The 24,880-nt window shown below is 40.4% G+C and overlaps 1 protein-coding gene across 11 annotated transcripts in view; it reads right to left on the bottom strand.

Annotated features, from left to right (window-relative positions):
• Positions 1-2,281: 2,281 nt before the first annotated feature.
• The window catches only part of CREM (cAMP responsive element modulator), a 94,905-nt gene continuing 72,306 nt past the window's right edge, over positions 2,282-24,880 (bottom strand). For 2 of the 11 annotated variants that reach the window (XM_049776559.1, XM_049776563.1), the window contains 3 exons: positions 16,975-17,010; positions 11,772-11,928; positions 2,282-3,099 (listed from right to left, as the gene is read on the bottom strand). In XM_049776559.1, the coding sequence (XP_049632516.1) occupies positions 2,955-3,099; positions 11,772-11,928; positions 16,975-17,010 (338 nt within the window). In that variant the 3' untranslated portion in view covers positions 2,282-2,954. Of the gene's footprint in view, positions 3,511-11,771; positions 11,929-16,974; positions 17,011-22,537; positions 23,007-23,609; positions 23,691-24,880 lie in introns of those variants that run through there. The other 9 variants (XM_049776565.1, XM_049776567.1, XM_049776568.1 and 6 more) reach the window with 9 other exon arrangements.

Raw genomic sequence — 24,880 nt, 5'->3', positions numbered from 1 at the left:
TTCCATATAAGTTCTCCTTATTTATTTTTTTTGTGGTTTTAGGTCACACCTGGCAGTGCTCAGGGGCTACTCCTGGCTCTACGCTCAGAAATCGCCCCTGGCAGGCTCAGGGGACCATATGGGATGCCGGGATTCGAACCACTGTCCTTCTGCATGCGAGGCAAATGCCCTACCGCTATGCTAACTCTCCGGCCCAAGTTCTCCTTATTCTTAAAATAAACAAAAAGAAAGCCTGATCCCATGCTTACAATTATGGTAGCAAAAGCATAATTTGCTGGAGGACTGCATCCCCTAAACAGAAAAAGGAAAGGATTGGGGAAATATGATTGTGCTGACATTGTTCATACTGAATTGAGCAATACTCGAACCCTGACCTCTGGACTTCGTGTTTTGTGAAGTAATAGAATTTCCTCATTGTTTAAACCACTGGAGAAGACAAGGTGACCATTGCTACTTGTGGCATCCACATATTCTGCTTCTTCTGAAACACAGCCTGGCTTTAGAGTGGCACAGGGCCATGCAAGCATACATTCTCTCTCTTAAACAAACTCGCTCTCCTGTGAGTGTGAATGGAATATTGCCATCTCCTAGGGTTACGTTTCTTGGAGCAGAATAAATGAGTGATCGTTCCTCTAGAAATCGCTTTCACCTGGGGCCCGGAGAGATAGCACAGTGGCGTTTTCCTTGCAAGCAGCCAATCCAGGACCAAAGGTGGTTGGTTCGAATCCTGGTGTCCCATATGGTCCCCCGTGTCTGCCAGGAGCTATTTCTGAGCAGACAGCCAGGAGTAATCCCTGAGCACCGCCGGGTGTGACCCAAAAACCAAAAAAAAAAAAAAAAAAAAAACCAAAAAAAAAAAATAACGCTTCCACCCAACTTAAGGTCCTATTCCTTCCTTTATATATTTCTAACCCTAACACAGAGAGAGCATTTACTGCCCTTACCATTCTACCTCAGCTCTGGGGACTGTATGTACTGTTCACAACACACATTTGACAGTGGCTGACTGGCTGAGTATCAAGCCACCATTTCCCTTCACCTGAAACTTGGGGTTCTCCTTTCCTTTTTATTTTTTCCTTGTCTTCTTTCCTCATCTTATTTCTCTGTAGAAGACAAAAAATGAGGGAATAAAAATTCAGAGTTCTAAATTCTGAAGGATGAATATGTATTTCTAAAGAAAGCCTTAAATGCCATGCCCTGTTCTGGGAGTGTCAGGAGAGAAAGGCAGATGCCGGCAGAAGTTAGATGCAACACACATGTCCTCTTTCTGTACCTCCCTATACATGGTGACCAAACCAGTGAAGACGAGGGGTGGGGAGAGAGGCACACTTTAGGGTCAGATGTTGCAGATACTAAGAAAGCAAAAAAAGTAAAATAGTAAGAAAAAAAAAAAAAGCTGGAGCTGAAGAGATAGCCTGGAGGTAAGGCTGCCTTGCCTGCAGAAGGATGGTGGTTCAAATCCTGGTATCCCATATGGTCCCCTGAGCCTGTCAGGAGCAATTTCTGAGCGTAGAGCCAGGAGTAACCCCTGAGTGGTGCTGGTGTGACCCCCCCCCCAAAAAAAAAAAAAAAAAGCTACAGAGCTACATCTGTGGCCTTCCACAGATGTTGCAAAGAGAATGGTTACTTGGGCTCTAGACTTTCATAAAGTTATTTAAAACTTTCCAAAGTTTTAAATCTATGAAGACCAGAAGAAAATGTGGATACCAGTGGCAGTACTTCTCTTTACAGAAAAAAGACCATCAAATATTAAAATATTTTATCTAATATAGACTTCTAGCCATTTTAAAATGGAGAATAAAATTCTGGCGTGCTTGTGTTTTCACTTTGGTTTGTTTGCAAAGATTCAAAATGCATGACTGTCAGCAGGAGCTTTCCAGACCATTTGCAGAAAGGCTCCCTCCGTACCACAGACTGAAGCTCAACTCATTCTGATGAGATGGCAGAGAACGCATATGCAGAGGCCTGGAGAAAGAGTACAGTGGGCGGGGCACTAGCCTTGCATGCAGATGACCCACATTCAATCCCTGGCATCCCAGAAGGTCCTGAGCTCCTCTAGGAGTGATTCCTGAGTACAGAATAGAGCCAGGAATAAAACCTGAGCACCATGGGTGACAACAATAACAAAACAACAAGTATTTGCAAAGCTCAAGACCCAGTGTAGGAATTGGCATGAGTACCCGTGATGCTATGCAAATACAATTCTAACTTGAACGTGGAACTCATTCAGGCTATTAAATATTTGTTGCAACTATGATTAGGATATCAAACCAACAGTAAACACTTTTGGAAGATAGTTTTATATTACACAATAGAGTAAAAACGGAGTTAAGGTTCATATAGTTAAATGAGCACCAAACACTACAAAGTATAACCAACATGGTTCTATTAAAAACTCTCTTCAACTATGGCATTCAAGGACAGCAATACAATACTTTTCTTTACAAAGCAACTAATATAAAAGTCTGCAAATGCCATAAATTCATTTATAGGCTATAATTTTCATAAAGGCATGTCATTAGATTCTTTCAATTCTTTCCTGAGGTATTTGGGGAGGGGTATGGTTTATTTTTATTGTACAACTGGATGCGTTCTCTTTGATCATCCTTTCCTAAAATGATTTTTAAAGACCTGGAAACAAAGTTATTGCATAGGACACTATTCATGACACAGAGATCACGAACTTCAAATACGTAGCATTGGAAATCATACAAATATCGTATTTTAAGAATTTGTTACATACATTTTTTTTAGTTTGTCTCCTTTTTTAAAAAATAGATGTGACGGCTAAGAATTAACTACGTACAGTGAAGCACATTTCAGGAATGTTAGAGATGAGAGCATATGATGAATGATACAAAGAAGAAAAGCCGTAATCCTTGCTGGCTAAATATTGTATTGCTTTCAAAAGCAACTGTACATGTTGTGATCAGTTCATAATGAAAATATTTCTACTAATCTGTTTTAGGAGAGCAAATGTCTTTCAAGGTCTCAAGTTCCTCTATAAGCTTCTTGTTCTGAACTTCCAGCACTGCAACACGACTTTCCAGACATTTGACATATTCTTTCTTTCGCCGTCGACATTCTTTAGCAGCTTCCCTGAAAAAGGGTAGAAGCAAAGGGGCAAACAAAACATATTTTTGCATGCTATTGACCAACAGACTGAAGTAAGCATAGCGTATGTGATCATGGCTGCTTTCCAAATCTCGGGACAACATTCCCAATTCCATTGCCAACACTAAGCCAAACTGGATTCTGAAGGGTCACAAGTGTCCCTTCTACAAGTCCATAAGGCAATTAGTGGAACTGCTGTATCTCCTGCCTTGATCAGAGTTCACAGTACACAAGGTCCAAGTCAAAGACAGTTATTCTGCTTTATGGCAATAAAGATCTTTGAGGGCCTTGAGTTCCTCAATGAGAGTCTTGTTTTGGTTTTCAAGCACAGCCACACGATTTTCAAGACATTTGACATATTCTTTCTTCTTCCTGCGACACTCCCGGGCAGCTTCCCTGGAACCAACACAAGGCAAGTGACTACAAGAAAAACCTCCCAGCACAATCCAGAGCGGCTCAATAAACGACTGCTCCCAACCCAATAAATGAAAAGAACAAACAAATCTCAACAATCAATCTAAGTACAATTTGATTAGAACAATACATCAAACATAACCAGCACATGCCCTTTTGTAAGAGTACTTGAAGACAACAAGAATGACTTCAGAGCACAATCTATTCCAGACCAGTTGGTTGTAAAGGGTGTTTTAGTAGGCACATATGCCAAGAAGTGACCAGAATGATTTACAGTAGCCTAAAACAATAGGAACACATCCCCATGTGGAAATGCCATAAAACTTTTATAGATCCTTTAAAAGTCCCTTAATTTTTTTGACTACCAAAGGCCACGTTTTCTATCACAACACATTAACTTTGTTTCGTTTAAAAATAATTTAAAAATAATTAAACCTCCAAATCCTTAAATGTTAATAGTAGACATCTGGATTCTTCAAGAAATCTCAGGAAAGCAAATAAAATCAATCATGCCTGCAAGAAAGTTTACTGGCTAGAAAACAACACGGAAAAAATAACAATAAACAAGTCATGCACATCTTTATACAACAAAATAAAAGTTCTGTTCCTGGAAATAAAAAAAGAGGGAAAAGAGGAGGATACACAATACAACACTCAATAATTCAGAAAGTTTAATTCCAGAAATATGAGATCATCATTATTAAAAATTATGAAAAGCCACTGAATAACTCAAAAGTGAAATTCAAGACTGTTCTCTGATTCTATGCATTTCTGACCAATACACAGAATTTTAAAGCACACTAGTGAGACACACCCAAAGTTTTCTAAGAACATTCCTATTGCCAGAGCAACAAACACAAACAACAAGGGCTGATCGGTCACTTTAGTGTACCCCCACCAAAAATCAAGGAATCTAATCAACATTTTTAGGTGTGTGTATGTAGATGTGTGTGGTGGGGAGAAATGTATTATTTAATGTATATGAAAAACCCTTTTGATAACAGCTTTTTTGTTTTGTTTTTGTTTTTTTTTTGGGGGGGGGCACACCAGTGATGCTCAGGGGTTACTCCTGACTCTGCGTTCAGAATGCCAGGAATCAAATCTGGGTCTGTCCTGAGTTGGCCACGTTTAAGGCAAATGCCCTACCGTTGTGCTATTGTTTCAGCTCCTCACTCAACTTCTTACCCTCTCTGAACTTCAGTTCTTCAAAGGATAATAATTAGAACTATTTTCATATGGAAGTTACGTGAGTTAAACATAGAAAAATAAAGCACTTAGGGGCTGGAGAGATGGCACAGCGGTAGGGGTTTGCCTTGCATGCAGAAGGATGGTGGTTCAAATCCCGGCGTCCCATATAGTCACCCAAGCCTGCCAGGGGCGATTTCTGGGCTTAGAGCCAGGACTGTCCCCTGAGCACTGCCGAGTGTGACCCAAAAAGCAAAACAAGAAAGAAAGAAAGAAAGAAAGAAAGAAAGAAAGAAAGAAAGAGAGGGAGAGAGAGGGAGGGAGGGAGGAGAGGGAGGGAGGGAGGGAGGGAGGGAGGGAGGGGAGGGGGGGAGGAGGGAGGGAGGGGGGGGAGGGAGGGGGGGGGGGAGGGAGGGGGGAGGGGGGAGGGAGGGAGGGAGGGAGGGGGGAGGAGGGGGAGAGGAGGGAGGGAGGGAGGAGGAAGGAAGGAAGGAAGGAAGGAAGGAAAGAAGAAGAAGGAAGGAAAGAAGAAGAAGAAGAAGAAGGAAGAAAGAAAGAAGGAAGAAAGAAAGAAAGAAAGAAAAAAAGAAAGAAAGAAAGAAAAAAGAAAAAGAAAGAAAGAAAGAAAGAAAAAAGAAAAAAGAAAGAAAGAAAGAAAGAAAGAAAGAAAGAACTTAAAACAGACATGGCACCAAGTGTTGAGTATAAGATATTGTGCAGCTTAAAGCCATTTATCACATGCTTTTCACTCATCTTGCTCTTCTTTGAGATTTAGAAAGTTAAAATCATCCTTCTCAGAACTTCTGCACTTAGGAACTCTATTTCTCGACATTCAAGCACCACATAATGTTTTGGTCTAGGATGGACAAAGCACATAAGAAGGTGGTTGCTCTATATCATCTAGATGTGTACTAGAGGGGCTAGAGCAGTGGTGCAGTGGTAGAGTGTTTGCCTAGTGTTTGCACGAGGCTGACCTAGAACGAACCACAGTTCGATCGCCTGGCATCCCATATGGTCCCCCAAGCCAACAGTTATTTCTGAGCGCATAGCCAGGAATAACTCCTGAGTGTCACTGGGTGTGGTCCCAAAACAAAACTAAACTAAACCAAAACCAAAACAAAAATATAGATGAGTACTAGGGCCAGACCATCTAAGTCTGTGTAATTATCTCAAAGACATTAGCACAATAAGGAAATTGCCTAAAAGCATATTCCTTTCAATGCATCCCCACTGTGAAGTGACCTGTACTATTTCTTGTCAATGAAAAGTTTGTGAAAATTGCTAGAAGAGTCTGTAAAGAAATGTTTTCAGCAGGTAAGGCTCCACTAGCCCCTGCATCCTCTGCCTGTCAAATGCAATCCCCAGAAGTGTGTTGCCAAACAAACTGTGATCCTCAGAAGGAATGTCAGATGCTGCAGATGACAGTGGGGAGGAGCAGCAGACCAGATCCCTGATGACACTGGATTCTTTGTTTTGACTGCACATAAAATCTGGACTAGCTATTTTAATTCAAAATACCACCTACTTGGGGGCCAGAGAGAGCATGGAGGTGGGGCATTTGCCTTGCATGCAGAAGGACAGTGGTTTGAATCCCAGCATCCCATGTGGTCCCCAAGCCTACAGGAGCGATTTCTGAGCATAGAGCTAGGAGTGACCCCTGATTGCTGCCAGGTGTGACCCAAAAACCAGAAAGAAAAAAAAAAAAACCTCAAAAAATAAAATACCACCTACTATAAAAACTAAAACAAAATATCACCTACAAGGCTAGGCCTTCATTTCCCATGGTTACCATAGCCTAGACACAAATGGTAGCCTATATTTTTAGAAACCAAACATTTTTCATTTTCCTTTTGGGGGATCTATCTATCTAGGTAGTTGAGGGACATATTTAGAGGAACTCAATTCTTTTTTTTTTTTTTCAGTCTTTGGGTCACACCTGGCAGTGATCAGGGGTTACTCCTGCTCTATGCTCAGAAATCGCTCCTGGCAGACTTGGGGACCATATGGGATGCTGGGATTCGAACCACTGTCCTTCTACATGCAAGGCTTTCCCTCCATGCTATCTCTCCAGCCCGAGGAAACTCAATTCTTTTTTTTTCTTCCGGTTTTTCGGGCCACACCCGTTTGATGCTCAGAGGTTACTCCTGGCTAAGCGCTCAGAAATTGCCCCTGGCGTGGGGGAACCATATGGGACACTGGGGATCAAACCATGGTCCTTCCTTGGCTAGCACCTTATCTCTAGCGCCACCTCGCTGGCCCCAGGAACTCATTTCTTAAACTTTTGTTTAAGCCCCTGCAGGGCTCAGGGATTATACATCACAGGCTAGAGACCATTTGGAGATTGAATGCTGGGAACTGAACTTGGGCCAGCAGTGTGCATGGCAAATGATCCTACCTGCTGTCCTATTACTCCAGCCCTCTGAGAACAGTTTTTTTTTGTTTGTTTTTTTGTTTTTTTTTGTTTTTGGTTTTTTGGGTCACACCCGGCAGTGCTCAGGGGTTACTCCTAGCTCTATGCTCAGAAATTGCTCCTGGCAGGCTTGAGGGACCATAGGGGATGCTGGGATTCAAACCACCGTCCTTCTGCATGCAAAACAAATACCCTACCTCCATGCTCTATCTTTCCGGCCCTTCATTGAGAACATTTTTAAAGTATCCACAGATCTCTATCAGATCAAAAGTCGGAATCTTTGGTAACAAGATTTCCACAGAACAACTCTACTGCCCTGTGAGCCCTCCCACTCAACCCTCCTCCAGGATTTGTGAGCAAACTGATGAAAGAATAAACCTCCGGCCCGGAGAGATAGCACAGTGGCGTTTGCCTTGCAAGCAGCCAATCCAGGACCAAAGGTGGTTGGTTTGAATCCCGGTGTCCCATATGGTCCCCCGTGCCTGCCAGGAGCTATTTCTGAGCAGACAGCCAGGAGTAACCCCTGAGCACCGCCGGGTGTGGCCCAAAAACCAAAAACCAAAAAAAAAAAAAAAAAGAACAAACCTCGAATAATCAAAGATAAAGAGGTTCCCATCCTAGAAAGCTTATTACTGGCAATCTGCTGAAGTTTTCACTCTATCTAATCATATAAAATAGTAGTCTAACTTAAGAAGTTCTAGGTCTGGAGATAGCATGGAGGAAAGGTGTTTGTCTTGCATACAGAAGGTCAGTGGTTTGAATCTGGGCATCCCATCTTGCGTCCCCCAAGCCTTGCCAGGAGGGATCTCTGAGCACAGAGCCTGACGTAAGCTCTGAGAACTGCCAGATCTGGCTCCAAAACTTAAAAAAAAAAATGGGGGGGGGGATTCTATAATATGTAAAGCTTTTATATTTAAAAAGCTAACTGGCAAACTTGAATGTAGCTGTTACTGTTACATTCAGTAAAAAAGACAACTGAGCTCAGCATTCATTTCTGAACTTTAGAGGCTTAAACTTAAAGGAAGTTGCTAACATAGATAAAATACTACTCTAAGGTTGTGATTATTGGTGAGCACAATCCCATCTAAGAGGTTTCCTTTTCATACAATTCTAGTGAAGCAGGAAAGCAGATAAGAAAGTCCCTCAAGGCAATGAATTCTTGGGATGTAATAAAAGTTCTTGGGAGGTAATAAAACCTAGAGATGGAATTTGAAGAAGTTACCCTTTTACTAGTCTTAAACTGCTAATGGCTTCACTGCCAGGACCCATCTTGTGAACACAGTATCTAAGGTCCGAAAAAAACCTTTACCTGCCATTACTACAGCTCCATCAGGAACAAGGAATGTCAAAGAAGCACATCGACTATCTCCCCAAACACCTCCAACAATCCTACCCTGGACACTCTAGCAATGGATTCTTACCAAGGCAGAAAGTTCCATGTGGGGCAAGTTGGAAAACCCTATAAAAGTCAACATGACCCTCAAAAAAACAAAAAAACAAACAAAAAAGGTCAACAGGAGGGGCAGGAGAGACAGCACAGTGGTAGGGCATTTGCCCTGCACAAAGATGACCCAGGATGAACCGGGTTTGATTCCCGACATCCTGTATGGTTCCCCCACTCCCAGAGCCTGCCAGGAGTGATTTTTTTTTTTGTTTGGTTTTGGTTTTGGTTTTTGGTTCACACCCGACGGCACTCAGCTCAGGGGTTACTCCTGGCTCTGTGCTCAGAAATCACCCTTGGGAGCTGGAAAGATAGCACAGCCGTAAGGCATTTGCCTTGCCTGCAGAAGGACAGTGGTTCAAATCCTGGCTTCCCATATGGTCTCCAGAGCCTGCCAGGGGCAATTTCTGAGTGTAGAGCCAGGAGTAACCCCATGAGCGCTGCTGGGTGTGACCTAAAAACCAAAAAAAAAAAGAAATCACCCCTGGAAGGCTCGAAGACCATATGACCATATGGAATGCTGGGATACAAACTGCCGTCTGTCCAGTGTTGGTTGCGTGCAAGGGCAAATGCCTTACCACTGTGCTATCGCTCCAGCCCCAGGAGTGGTTTCTGAATACAAAGCCAGTAGTAACCCTGAGTGCTGCCAGATGTGGGCCCCCCCAAATAAACAAATAAATTAAAAGTCAACATGGAACAAAGAAAGAATGCACGTGTGTTGTCACCCATGCACAGTGTCCGTACATACGCTGCCCACATTTCCCCTCTGAGATGTTTACTGGGGTTCCTATGGCTCTGGAGAATGTCAAGTTTTCTCTTAACCATGTTATTCTCATTCCTTCCCCCTTCTTCAGAATTTCTAAATAAAACCTGTTTTGATTCCACTGCTTGTCTCCTTCTGAAATTCTTTTCTGAGAAAAAGGTGGTGAGCCTGAAAGGCTGGGTAAGGTCTAGGACAGTTTATCCTTTCCTGAAAGGAGCAAGGCCCACAGTCATTGCAGACAAATGACTGGTAAGAGAAAGAGAAAGTAAGAGAAGTAGATTCCCTTCTCGGGGGCTGGTGCCTCTCTCTTTCCACTCCACAGAAATGTCATCTGGGGGACCTTGAATTACTTCATTAGGCATAAGCTGAGAAGACTTAGTGGAAACACTCATATTTTTTTCTTATTTATTTAATTAAGTTTTGTTTTGGGACACATCTGGCAGTGTTCAGGGGTTACTCCTGGCTCTACACTCAGGAATTACTCTCAGGAGACCACAGGGGATGCTGGGATCGAACCCAGGTTGGCCACATGCAAGGTAAGTGCCTTACCCACTGTACTATTATTCTGGTCCCCATTTTGCTTATTTTAAAAATAGATTAATATGTATCATTCTTTTTTTGTTTGTTTGTTTGTTTGTTTTTTGGTTTTTGGGCCACACCCGGCGGTGCTCAGGGGTTACTCCTGGCTGTCTGCTCAGAAATAGCTCCTGGCAGGCACGGGGGACCATATGGGACACCAGGATTCGAACCAACCACCTTTGGTCCTGGATCAGCTGCTTGCAAGGTAAACGCCGCTGTGCTATCTCTCCGGGCCCAATATGTATCATTCTTAATAATAAAAAACAAATCACAAAATAATATTTAAGCTAAATTAAAAAATGACTTTGGAAAACAGCATTTTTTATGATATGTAGCTGCTTAAAAATAAATTACAGGGCTGAAGTGATAGCACAGCAATAGGGCGTTTGCCTTGCATGCAGCTGACCCAGGACGGGCCTGGGTTTGATCCCCAGCATCTCATATGGTCCCTCAAGTCAGGAGCAATCCCTGAGCGTCACCGAGTGTGGCCCAAAAATCAAAAATAAATAAAATAAAATAAAATAAAATAAAATTACAGCAATCGTTCAAGAATAAGAAAATGAAAAGAGGGGCTGGAGCAGTAGCACTAGCAGTAGGGCATTTGCCTTGCACGTGCTAACCTAGGATGGACCGAGGTTTGATCTTTGAGTCCCATATGGTCCTCCAAGCCAGGAGCAATGTCTGAGTGCATAGCCAGGAGTGGCCCCTGAGTGTCACCGGGTGTGTCCCCCCCCCAAAAAAAAGCAAAATAAAATGAAATGAAATGGAAGTAAATATACACAGTATTAAAAAATGAAAAAAGAAAAGAAAAGAAAAAATATACACATTATTTTTGAAACTATAAGTCATCTTTTTTTTTTTTTTTTTTGGTTTTTGGGCCACACCCGGTGACTCTCAGGGGTTAATTCCTGGCTATGCACTCAGAAATCGCTCCCTGGCTTGGGGGACCATATGGAATGCCAGGGGATCCATCCTAGGCTAGTGCGGGCAGGCAGACATCTTATCCCTTGAGCCACCGCACCGGCCCTGAGACTATAAATCATCTTATTTCGTTTGTTTTGTTTTATTTTTGGGTCACACCCGGCAGCACTCAGGGGTTACTCCTGGCTCTATGTTCAGAAATTGCTCCTGGCAGGCTCGGGGGACCATCGGGAATGCCGGAATTCAAACCACCGTCCTTCTGCATGCAAGGCAAATGCCCTACCTCCATGCTATCTCTCCAGCCCCCCAAGTCATTTTAATTATTTGTTTTTGTACTAGATTGGAATGTTTCAGAATAATACATATGATTTGTAAACAGGAAAAAGTTACAGGAATAACTATCTGCAAAAGACTTCAGAAATTTTTAACTCACACTAAAGTTTATTTTATTTAATTTAAATGTCAAAATTACCTCAGACTTCAATACAAAATATTTGTAATATTCATTCATTATGAAAAATTAATGTTTTTTAGACATGACCTTACAAAAACATTAAAGCTACATCTGGAGCTTATCAGAGTTTCATGGTAAGGAACCCTGACAAACAGCACACTAGAGCAAAAAACATGTAAAATGTCAGATAACACTAAAATTGGGAGAAATTCTTTGAAAAAAGCCACATCTTTTAAAAGGTATTTATTTATCTCCAGGGGCCACAGCTGGGGATGCTCAGAGGTTTCTCCAAGCTCTGTACTCAGGAATTTTTCTCGAAGTGCTTGGAAGACCATGTGGGGTGCCAGGAATCAAACCCAGGTCAGCTACGTGCAAGGTGAGGTCCCCTTGTACTATCACTCAAGCCCCAAATCACATCTTTTATGGCCAACAGGAAGACATTACGTGTCCATCCCGGGAAAGGCTGCTGACTTTTAGAGCAATATCTGACCTGTTTTTCATTAGCCTCAGCTCTCGTTTGCGTGTTGCTTCTTCTGCCAGTTGCTGGGGGCTGTGCAAGCTTCCTGGTGAGGCAGCCATCACTACTCCCTGCGGCAAAGTAGTGGTTGGAGCTCGGATCTGGTATGTGGGCATGTCACCAGTGGCAGCTGCAATGAAACAAAATATTATAAGCCTATATAAGCACTCTAAAAGTTTGATGTCGCAAATAAATTTGACCTGGATATGACAAAATGCTTTTACATAGAAGTGATCTTGCTAATATTTAAGATGTGAGTGCTACAGAAATCATAAGTATTCGAGGCCTCCAGCATGTGGAACATTGAACAATGATATTCAACTCTATACATTTAACATAGAAAAATGCCTTAATCATTCTTGAAAGGTCTGTTTTACATCTAATTTTTAGAGAGGCTTTTCAAATGAGTTTGCTTAGCCTAAAATCAGTGATGTGCTGATAAAATGTTTTAACCAGTTCTCAGAGGGGAAAAGAAAAGTCCTGACCTAAAGCATTTGCTATTATTCTATGTGGTGGAAATACTCTTATCGCTGGTAAGCAGGTATTCAATTTCAAAACACCAATGACTTTACTGAATATAAAAAAAAAACACACACACACATGACAAATCAATCTGAGTAGATAAATGTAAATAACCTCATGAGCATAGATAAATTGGGTATTATAAACTTTAGAATTAATGTAATTTATATAAATGTGTATATCCATGTTTAATAATAGCTATTCTAATAACCAGCTTGGGAAAATTTTGAAAAATAAAACACTGATTCTAACCAGTGGGAGCCAGCTCTAGCACACCTTTACAAAAATTTTGAGTAGGGGCCGGCAAGGTGGCACTGGAGGTAAGGTGTCTGCCTTGCAAGCGCTAGCGAAGGAAGGACCACGGTTTGATCCCCCGGCATCCTATATGGTCCCCCCAAGCAAGGGCAATTTCTGAGCACTTAAGCTTACTTAAGTTAACTTAAGCTCACTTAAGTTACTCACTTAAGGAGTAACCCCTGGGCATCAGATGGGTGTGGCCCAAAAAAACAAAACAAAAAAAATTTTTTTTGAGTAGGAATTTTCCAGTTGAGATTTCTTTCTATATCCTCTCTCGTGCTTAAAACAATGACTAAATGTCTTTAAGTGCAAATAATGTCTTTAAGTACTAGGAAATGATTGAGGGGTTGGGAGGAATCCAGCTCATATGTTTTCCATTTAAAAACAAACAAAAAAATAGTATAAGCCTGCATTTAAATGCTTTCTCTGAGAATTTTTATCTTTTGGTGTCTTCATATGGTAATACATTTTAGACTACTTGCTTATAATATTATTTTCAATTATTGATAATCCTGATAAAAATGACAGGTTTAATGTTTAGTATTCAGATGAAGTACTAAAACCCCTGGGTCCCAATTTATATTTAAAATTTGTCTATCATCTGCAATAATATAGTGTCCTAGATTAAACAGATGGATTTAAGTGATGTAACATGTTTCTACTATCACTGTTTTAATTTTGAGAATGTTGTCCAGAATTAATTTAATATTCTGATGAGATTACAAAGCTCGTGTTCTTCCAAAGCAAAAACATGAAATGTTTTATAATGTCATATATCTTATAAAAAAATTCAGCCTGAAACAATGCTGATCAATACGTCAGTAGTGAACTTCCATAGCTCATTAAAATAGATCGTACCCACTGAGTAGGGAGGGATTGAAGTTACCTAAAAGGAAAACAAAGACTTTTGTACTTAAATGGGATATTAGCAGTAAAAATAGAAAAGAACTTTAAAAGGTTATTCAAAAACCCATCTTGTTTTTTCCTTTTGATGTTAGGGTCACACAGAGCAGTGCTCAGGGCTTATTCCTGGCTCTGTGCTCAGGGATTACTCCTAGTGGGCCTTGGAGAATCATATGTGGTCCTGGAGATAATACCCCAGTTGACTACATGCAAGGCAGGCACCTTTTTAGCTGGCCCTCAAAAAACTCTATGTGCTTCTTTGGGAACGGGGGGGGGGGGGGGGTAGGGAAAGGAAAAATGCCAAGTTTTAATCATGTAGGGCTCACAATGTTAAAATATTAAATTATAATTATGGATTTGGTGATCTTAAAGGTTTTCCTAATATCAACAAGAAAAAAATGGAAAGTCTGTACTCCTTCTATATGCAACTTTTAAAGGAAATAAATAGTAACTGATAAATCTAATTATCAGTAGTGTCTTTTTTGTTTTTGTTTTCAGTTTGTTTGTTTTTTGGGGCCACACCTGGTGGCGATAAGGGGTTACTCCTGGCTCTGCACTCAGAAATCAATCCTGATAGGCTCTGGGGACCATATGGGATGCCCGGGATCAAATCAGGTTGGCCATGTGCAAGGCAAATGCCTACCCATTGTGCTATAGCTCCAGCCCCAGTAGTGTCTCTATTAAGTAAATATGTGAAAATCTAAAATTTTCCTATGACTATTTAACATCTTATACACACACCAGTCTTGTGTCCTAAATTTTTTATATAGCCTTGAAATATTTGAACTGATTTTATCACATTATAAATTGTAAATTTACAATCGCAATTAAAATATATTTGAATCATAACTTAAGAGGTAGAATGGAGTGCAGAACCACGTAGCTCTCTTTTTTACCCACGGAAGAAGGTTATAAAGATAATAAAGACTGAAACAATGGAACAGGTGGAGGCCACATAGGCTTTCCAAAAGGGAACAATAGCTAGTGATGAATAAGAAGTTTTACATGTCATGTTGACATTGTTGGCATAGTTTAGGGTTGGTCTTTCTAAGTTCTGCTCACAAGGGCAATGAACAAATAGAAAGGCACAGAGGGTCTGTATATCCCTTTCTACTTTGCTATACATCTGCTATCCTGGGTACTGGAAAGTTAGAACAGAATGCTCATATAATAAAGAACAGTTACTTTAGAAGGATATACCTACTTATAAAAAGAAAAAATGGGGCATCTGTGACTTATTTCACTGGTCAAAAATGTTTCTTCATTGGTTTTAGGGGCCAGAGTGATAGAAAAGTAGTTACAGTGTTTGCCTTGTACACAGCCAACCTGGGTTCAATCCCTGGCAACATATATGGTCCCCAAACTTGCCAGGAGTGATTCCTGAGCACAGAGCCAGGAGTATACTCTGAGTGCAGGAGGGTGTGGTACCCCCCTATTTTTTTTTAAAGTTTATTTATTGGTTTTACAATCCAGGTTAGCTCTAAATTTGTCTCTTTCAAAAAAATATAAAAGCATGGGTCCAATCGATAGCGCAGCGGTAGGGCATTTGCCTTGCATGTGCTGACCTAGGATGGACTGCAGTTCAATCCCCTAGTGTCCCATATGGTACCCCAAGCCAGGAACGATTTCTGAGCACATAGCCAGGAGTTAACCCCTGAGCGTCAATGGGTGTGGCCTAAAAACAAACAAAAAAAAAACAAAACAAAAAAACCCAACCGACCAAACAAACAAAACCAAAACAAAACTAAAAACTAAAACAACTAACTTTGGCTTTAAGGATATAGCAATTCCAAAAGAAGTATTCTCAACATTTGCACCAAGGGAAAAAAATCACTTGAAAAGAATAACTTGGAAGAGAATAATATATTTAGATATATTAGTTCTGGGAAGTCACCTAACAAACTGGATTTTACTAATAATTTTTCAAAATATAATCCCCTCTAACAAAAATCAGGTTGAATGCATTCATTCATATACTAATGTGAATTAGTATAAATTAGTAGATCTTAGTGTAACTTTCTGTAAGATCCCAAAGAATAGGTATGATGGTATATTTGTAGTGTTCACTGAATAAATATTAATGGATAAATGCCATATCTCAAAATACATCCTTATTAATAAATACATTAAAAAAGCAATGTCATAGAAAACCTCATTTTAAGAAAATACTAACATCAAAAAGTTGGTTTTTTTTTGTTTTGTTTTTTTTGTTTTTTGCTTTTGGGTCACACCCAGAAGTGCTCAGGGTTTACTCCTGGCTTTACACTCAGAAATTGCTCTTGGCAGGCTAGGGGACCATCTGGGATGCTGGGATTCGAACCACTGTCCTCCTGCATGCAAGGCAAACACACTACCTCCATGCTATCTCTCCGGTCCCCAAATTTTTTTAAAGAAAGTTATGTTTTTATCTTAGTATATAAGTTTATAATTATTATGTCCAATAGTAATTTAAAGCAAATCAGATATCTAGAATTCCAGTGCAAAGAATCATTTGACATTCTTTGATGGCATTCTCATATGACTATTCTATTAAAGGTCAATATCTTTTTATAACTTGGTATCCTCTGGAGACTAGAGTTGGTAGTTGTACTACCAACTCTATGAAGTAAAACAATAATGGGGGGGGCAGAGAAAGAGAGCATGGAGGTAAGGCATTTGCCTTGCATGCAGAAGGTTGGTGGTTCAAATCCCGGTATCCCATATGGTCCCCCCAGCCTGCCAGGAGCGATTTCTGAGCGTGGAACAAGGAGTAACCCCTGAGCGCTGCCGGGTGTGATCCAAAACCAAAAAAAATCCCCCAAAAACCAAACAAACAACAAAACCCCCAAAAAACCATAAATTGGGGGAGGGGAGCTACACCCAGCGATGCTCAGGGTTTATTCCTGGCTCTGTGTTCAGGGATCACTCCTGTCAAGCTTGGGGGACCCTACAGAATGCTGGGGATTTCAGAGTGCAAGGCAAGCTACTCTATCTCTCCAGCCCCTGTAAATTTTGAACTTTCCAAGATTTTGTTCAAACCCATTTGTACACTCCCCACACCAGTCTTTAGGAATATCTAAAATAAGGAACTTACTACTACAAGACTTATTAGCTATTACTATTGCTACTGCTATATGCTATTGTATTAAAATGGTCAATAAAGCCCTGCAAGATGTGAATGGATCATTCACACTATACTTTCTTGATGAAAATCATTATTTCCTATACCCTCCCTTCAGTATTTCTCATTTATCCAATCTGGCTTTTTAGAAGCAGAGGAATTCTAGTCATTATGTGTATCTAACCTAACTCCTGAAAATGCTTCAGACTTAATAAATATTTCATTGTAAAAATAAATCCCTAGAACTCTCAATTTGGTCATTAACTTCATACCTCTCTTTGAAAGCTTAAAACACAGTACAGTAGAAAAAGTATGGGATATGGAGTCTGGGTTCTAGTCCAGCTCTGCACTTACCAGCCATGTGACTTGGGGCAAGTTCAGTTTCCTCATCTGTAAAATGGGGATACAGTATCTTATTTTAATACTCACAATAAACCCTGTAATGTATGTCAAAGTGTCTAGCACAGTGCCTGGCATTCAGCAAATGTTAGTTCCCTTCCTCTTCCCTTTCTTAAGTTCTGAAAGACAATGTTCCAAATTATGCTTAAACCACATAAAAGTTAAGAAGTAGATACTATCCATAAATATATTTTCCCCTGGAGTTTTCCTTCTAACAAATCTGGGGAATAGAGTGATTATAATGTATGGCTCTTATTTCTTTATTTTTAAAGAAAGGTAACTAAAAATTCTTACTTTTGTTATATCCCTTTAGAGAATAATATGTCATCATTTAGAAAAAGAACACTGCAATGGAGAATCAAAATAAACCAAATGATGCAAGCTCATCCGTGTGATATTAACCAGAAAAATAACTTTAAAACCAATAGGAAAGGGAAAAAAAAAAAAACAGCCAAAAGCCTTGAATCATCTTGGTAGCCTCCAAAATGAAAGTTAGTCATGCCAAATGATGGTGATTTTATGTGATGATTTATTTATTGTGCTTTCTGAGGAACTGAACACAGTGACTGAATAAGAACACTGTAATAGATGGCATTGCTACTGTCATATGTCATTTCCCTACAAGTAACAAACCCCAGGTACAACGGATGATCCTGGCCACTCATGCAAATAAGCAGAGAGCATTTTGTTCTAATTCCAGGGAACAATTGTCATTTCCACTTCTTTCTTAAGACATCTCCTACCCTACTATCATACCAGTGTTTCAAATATCCAAATTAGGCTTGGTATTTTATATAGTCAAAAACTCCCCATCTTCATTGTCCCACCTTTTCTAAGAAAAATCATATTCTACATGATTGTTTTCATGTTAAATATTTTCAAATTTTTTAGCAATATAATATAAATGATATAAAACGGTCATTAAATTTAAGTTATACATAAGGGGACGTTTTCTGAGATATTTACTAACTGAAAAACTTTGAGTTAAGAAGTCTGCACAGGGGCTAGAGAGATAGTACAGAAGTAGGTGCTTGCCTTGCAGCAACCAACTCAGTTCTATCCCTAGCATCCCATATATCCTGAGTTCTTCCAGAAGCAATCCCTGAGCACAGTGCCAGAAGTAAGCCCTGGGTACTGCCAGTGTGGTCATGTAGGAAAATAAAAGTTTTTTAAGACTGTGTAAAGGAAGATAAATTATGAATACTGAGATTTAAAATTTATGTCCTATGAAAGTACAAATATTCTAGAAAGATCCCATTTTCACTTAGAGTAATGCTCATTTGATGTTATATATAAGTAGTGTGCAAAAGAATATGTGAGTTTTTCAATGAAAATTAGATTTTTCTTCCCACATTTTTTCCCAAACAAAGGATCCATGAACAGAGCATCCAACCAAGCCCCTAGAAAGTCTTGCAAAATGGGTGAGGGGCTGCAGAATCAGTGATTAATGGAGGAATAGAGAAGGGAACTAGACCAAATGCTTTGGAGTAGTCGGCACTGACCTGAGTCTTTTCTAGATCTGTCAATTAGTTCAGTTGCCTGTCTCAAGGGATGAGACAAAGGGACAGAAAAGTGAGAGTCCAGCCATCCATCCAGCTAATTCCTGGCACACTGATGAGAACATGAGGAACAAGGGGCAAAGATTCATCTTGGCTCCTAGAATAGACATCACACCCTGCTCTGGGCCACGTGCACCTTTGGTGTAACCCTGTGGGCTGTCAGGAACACAATGTGAGTCTGGGGGTGGCATTTCCCTTCCGACTGTGCCAACTCATCAGTATATGTGAACTTTTTTATCAGTATATGTGAACTTTTTTTTTTTAATTTGGACCACATCCAAATTAGTACCTGTAGTACCCAGGGCTTTTAGCTTTGTGCTTAGAGGTCACTCCTGATGATGTCTGGGGGACCATATGCAGGCCAGTGACCAAACTAGGATTATACACATACATGTAAAGCCACGTGACTTAATCCTTGTACTATCTCTCTGGCCCTAGAGTACCACTTGCTAATTTTGTGCGGTTGGAAGAGCCAATAATCTTCTTTCCATGTTTTTGTTGAATGGAACATGAAGGGTAGGTGGGCCAGAAGTTTCTCAGAGAGAATGTAGGCAAAGGGTGGCTCTTCCTGAGCATCCAGCACTGGTTTCTAGGATGAAACCTGATCCAAGGGTCCTCCTCAATGGTTTCCTTGACTGTATTTACCACATTTGGAACCTTAAATTATTTTGACTTTAAAGTTAACTAAAGTGCAAAGTATTGTTGTAATTACTTTATTAGGCAATATATTCATATAAGCATGTAACATAGGATAAAGTAAGACAATTATACCAAGTTAAATTTCATTCATGTCTTTTCAGCAATAGTAAAAAAACAAGTCTAACAGCAATTTCAGTCAACCTTCCTTAAAGATTTAGAGTTTAATTAATTTATTTTGGTTTTCAGACCCCACCTGGCAAGGCTCAGAAGTTACTCCTGGGCTCTGCATTTAGTAATCATGACTGGTAGGACTCAAGGGACCATACAGGTTTCTGGGAATTGAACCCAGATTGACTGCATACACGTGCCCTACCCACTGTACTCTCTTCCAGCTCTCAGATTTGGAATTTTAGTGAAACACAAGAGAGGTAACTTGTTTCCATGACTGTAACTTGTTTTTCTACCAAGAGGCTGGTATAACCTGATATAAATCACTCTTTCACGTAAAAATTCCTAAAAGAGTAATTTCCAGTAATGATTTTTCCACAAAGGTGAAATACATCCTTGTTCTCACAGATAAAATATTAACTCTGATACTGTTTTCCAAATGCCAATGTTAGAGTATTTATTATCAGCAAGTTAGAGATTCAGACTCCTACAAAAGTATTTTTAGATTCTGTTTAAAAGAATGTATTAGGGGTCAGAGAGATAGCATGGAGGTAGGGTGTTTGCCTTGCATGCAGAAAAAATGGTGATTCGAATCCCGGCATCCCATATGGTCCCCCGAGCCTGCCGGGAGCGATTTCTGAGTGTAGAGTCAGGAGTGGCCCCTGAGAGCTGCCGGGTGTGACCCAAAAACCAAAATAAATAAATAAATAATGAATGTATTCTACTCCTAATTACCTATGAATAAAGCCAAAAATATTTCCAATAAAAGTTAAAACTATAATTGACACAATGATTCAAAGAACTATAGATAATTTTTCTTTTGATTAGATGATCCTACTAGTAATTTTCCCTAAAACCTTATCTAGGCAGGCCAGTCATTATTGTTAGGAGTTTGGTTCTAGACTAAATAGACTTTTCAAACTTGTGGAATGAGTCATAAAGCCAGGGTTCAGAGTGGCATTCAGAAAAGAAATAGGAGGGTCAAAGCTGGAGCCAGAAGATGGCTGAATGGCAAGGCTGAGTTCAGTGCCTGATATGGTGACACCACATGGACCCAGACCCAGCTCTGTTTTGTACCTGTAGCTTTGCATTCTGTGACCCCAGAGTCCACAAGTGATTTCTGATCGCACCATGCTCAGGTGTTGTGTAAGCACTGCAGCTCAAGGGCAAGACCTCTGGCAAGCACCACAGCTGATAAAAACGAACAGCCAGGAGTGCAAAGCCCCTGGCAGGCATGGAAACATCAAAACCAAAGAATGAGCACAGGACCAAGGACCAAAAGAGCACAGTCCCCCTGGGCACAGCATGTGCAAGTCCTACAGAGAAGGAAGAAAAATGAAGGTCAAGCGTCCCACACTAAACATGCTGGTACCACAAACATATTGGGACACACACACCCATCATCATCACAATATCACCAATAGAAAGAAGGGGAAGAGAACATAAGGGGCTGGAACAATAGTACAGTGGATAGGGCATTTGCCTTGCACAAGACAGACCTGGGTTTGATCCCTAACATCCCATATGGTCCCAAGCACTGCCAGGAATAAGCTCTGAGAAAGCACACATAGTTAATATGGCCCCCAAACAAATAAAAAAAATAATATAAAGAAATAGAAAGGTAGGAGTACATTATTTACAGTACATAAAAATAAAAGTAATAACCATGATTTTTGACATGCTTTATATAACTTTAACATACAGACCGCAGAGACAGACAGACAGACACACACACACAGACATACACACACACCTGTACCAAGAAGGAAAATGTTGGTCAGGGTGAGAAAGTTTGCAATGATGTAAATAAATCTATTGTTTCCCAATACCTACCATTAGCCCAGAAGGCAGAATCAAAGGCCTGGATTCTAAGCTGCTCTCTGATACCTTCAAAAGGCTCTGAGGGTCTGGGATGTGTCTCAGTAGTTGAGAGTTCTATGCACACCCATAAGGCCTCAGGTTCTAGTCCCGGCACTGCCCGAATCACTGACCATCCTCAGACACCTCGGCCAGAGTGCAATCCCCTGACATCACAACTAAATAACAGTGGAGGAAGAATGATCTGGGGAGAGCCCCTCAGTGCCTGTGTTCCCTAAACTCCTAAAAGAAAAATATTTAAAAAAAAAAAACAAAAAAACAACCAAACCATTTTGTCTCATTTTCAAAAGGAATTGACAGATTTCCGAGATAATCATTTATAAAAGGACAAGGATTTTATGAGAAAGTTTAACATTTCAAATTTCAGCATTTCTGAACATTCTAAATTGGAAAGGGTTAAATCTAAATCACGTGTCAGCATTAGTTTGAAAAAATTAAATATCTTCAAGGATGATACATAATTTTTCTATAAAAAGTTATGACAATATTCACTTATAAACAATAAATATTTTAAAATTTTATTCAGTCTATGCCTTAAACTTTCACCTCACCATTAAATATATTCCATATATTTTCAAATAAACTTTTTTATTATTTATGATCTCATCCTTAGACAAGTCAAAGTTGAACTGGAATTGCAGATGTACTTACAAAAGATATAAACTAATAACTGGTAAAAATGCATATATACATAAAATGCCTTTAGTTCTAAAAAAAAGTTGTAGTACTTAACATTATTGTAAGCCATCTGTGTATCTTTTAGAGTTTCTACAATCTGTAATAACACCCCTAAAACTTTTCTAAGAACAACAACATCTCTTTGAGGTAAAACTTATAAACAATACACCTTTTTTCTTGGCTCAAAATAACAGCATGTTTGGGTCATGGTGATAGTACAGTGAATAGGGCATTTGCGTTGCTAGTGGTCAACCAGGATTAGATGTCTAGCATCCCATACGGTCCCCTGAGCACTGTCAGTAGTAATAACCCCTGAGCACTGAAGATGTGTGGCAAAATAAATAAATAAATAAGAAAGAGCAAAACCCTAAACCTGAATAATTTTTATCTGGGACTGAGAGACCCAGATTAAAATAAAGTTAGTGGGCTGAGACTTGACTAACTGTAGACTAACTTATGGTGAAGCTGCTTAAAATCACTCTTCATGAATCCCACTGTAAACTTAGCAGTGGACTAGGGGTTTGGAAATAAGATGCCACGGCCTACACAACGTTGCAAACACTGAGAGGCATTAGCGACCAAGCCCAAATCACTACCTGTAACCAAGAGCACCAAGCCACGTTGAAGCAGTGGCTGCAGGCACCATCTTCGGCCAAGCACTTCCCTGCCTGCACGCTAGGGTGCGCCTGGAATCGCGGCTTCCCGACTGCGAGCCCAGGGCAGATAAAGACCCGGTGGGGCCCCCCTCCAGCCCGGCGCGTGCAGAGGCTCCGCTGTGCTCACCGCACCCTACGCGGCTTGGCAGCAGCTCTGGACCGGACTTGTGCTGGCTGCGGCGCGCGGGACGGGCTTCCTCCGGCGTTCCCCAGCGGTCAAGCAGATACTTACCACCGAGAAAGGGCAACGCAAGCTTACAAGAAAAGCTACAGAGCCTAAGAGATCTTGGAGATAAAAGAGGCAGTGGTGAGCTAGTTAAAGACTCTAAATCTGTCAGCAGCGCTTGACAAAGCAGAAAGGAACTGACTAAATCGCAGCATGACTCGGGGCTGACGTCAATGTGCAGCTCGCTTGGAGTTTAACTTTTCCACTTCCCTGCCGAAACCTGATTCCAGGAAATGCAATGACGTCAGCCCTTTGAACTCGGGTAGCGGAGGAACAGACCATTTGAAATGAAGGAGGAAAGAAACACAAACATCCCGAACTAACTGGCTCTTCCTAGTCTGCTCTGGCGCTACATTTGTGCCTGGCAATGAGATCGGAAGCTCTTTCTGCCCCTTTTTGTCTTTTTCTTCTTCTTTTCCTTTTCTTAAACCAACTGGAACAAATTGTATTTTGGCTTGCAGCCGCCTTAAGTTTTAACAGGTCGCAGATGAAGTACCACTTTATTTTAGTAGAGCAGAAGGGGGGGGGTAGAGGGTAAGAGGGGGTGACAGATTATGCCTTGATCCAGTAAGCAAATATAATCACTGAGCAAAGAAACAAAAACATTAGCACACCTCCACAAAAAAACGCCAGAAAGACAGAACGAGAAACTAAAAGAAACTTATTCCTCAGCTACTGGAAAAGTGAATACATATACTTTAAATACACAAGTGGCCCTAAATCATCTGCCTAAACTTCAAAGAGTCTTTTGCAGAATTAGTCTACTACCCTGCTTAAAATTCTTACCTGTTTCGTCTCCTGTTACAGCCATGATGAGCTTCTGCATACAGAACTGTCCTGTTTCCCCTATCAGAGGGCAATGTAAACTGTTCCAAACTAGCAAGCAAGAGCAGGGTTAGTAGGAGTACTGACATCATAATGACATCACTAGCCTATCAGTGCCATCAATTTGCTTTGTCATAGCTAGGCTCACTGAAAGCAAAGCCCTATTTTTAAAAGGCCTCTCATAAGAAATGATCTTAATGCTTTGCTTCCCCATTTTTTACATAAAAATCTGTTGAACTGAGGTTGGCAAAAACAAGCAAAAAAAGGTGGGAGGGCAACTGCACGAAAAGGTTACATGGTATTTCTTATGGAATTGTTTATGACTGTGTCCAAGTTTTCTAGGCAGACAAAGGGGGCTCTATAAACCTTAGGTATGTTTAAGAGCACCTAAGAAGAAAACAAAGTTTGCAGATTAAAAACAAAACAATTGACCAACAGCCCAGAAAGGCACTAGTTGTTTCAGAGATACTTCTAAATTCACTAAGAAATACTCAACCACCTGTTTACTCAATATGTTTTTATTTGTTGAGTCATTTGCTACATAACCATAAAATTCAGCCGTTTTTAAGGAAGTAAATACTGAAATTTAAAAAAGTACCTTGTGGGCCCGGAGAGACAGCACAGCCGCATTTGCCTTGGAAGCAGCGGATCCAGGACCAAAGGTAGTTGGTTCGAATCCTGGTGTCCCATATGGTCCCCCTTGCCTGCCAGGAGCTATTTCTGAGCAGACAGACAGGAGTAACCCCTGAGCACCGCCAGGTGTGGCCCAAAAACAAAAACAAAACAAAACAAAAAAAAAATAAAAACAAAAAAACCTCGTGCCAAATGCAGTGAATATTACAGAGCATTTATCCATAAAATATTAGGCTGAATCATAGGATTTTCAAGTATATCAAGGATCTGCTGATATTTAACTTACTGACATAAAAACAAGCAATTTCACATGATTCAAATGAACTTTTACCATATTGAAAATCCTTGGAAAGAAATGAGATTTTAAAATTATCATAAGGGGCCAGAATGATAGCACAACAGGGCATTTGCCTTGTATGTAGCTAACTCAGAATGGACCTGGGTTCGATCCCCAGCATCCCATATGGTCCGCAGAGCCTGTCAGGAGCAATTTCTGAGTAAAGAGCTAAGAGTAACCCCTGAGCACCACCAAGTATGGCCCCAAACCCAAACATAAATAAATAAAAATCACAAATAAACCATAACTACTATTCATAAAT

Source organism: Suncus etruscus, chromosome 7 (assembly GCF_024139225.1).
Source record: "Suncus etruscus isolate mSunEtr1 chromosome 7, mSunEtr1.pri.cur, whole genome shotgun sequence".
NCBI lineage: Eukaryota > Metazoa > Chordata > Mammalia > Eulipotyphla > Soricidae > Suncus > Suncus etruscus.
Note: the sequence above shows the minus strand (reverse complement) of the source record. Positions and strands in the feature narration are given on the sequence as shown.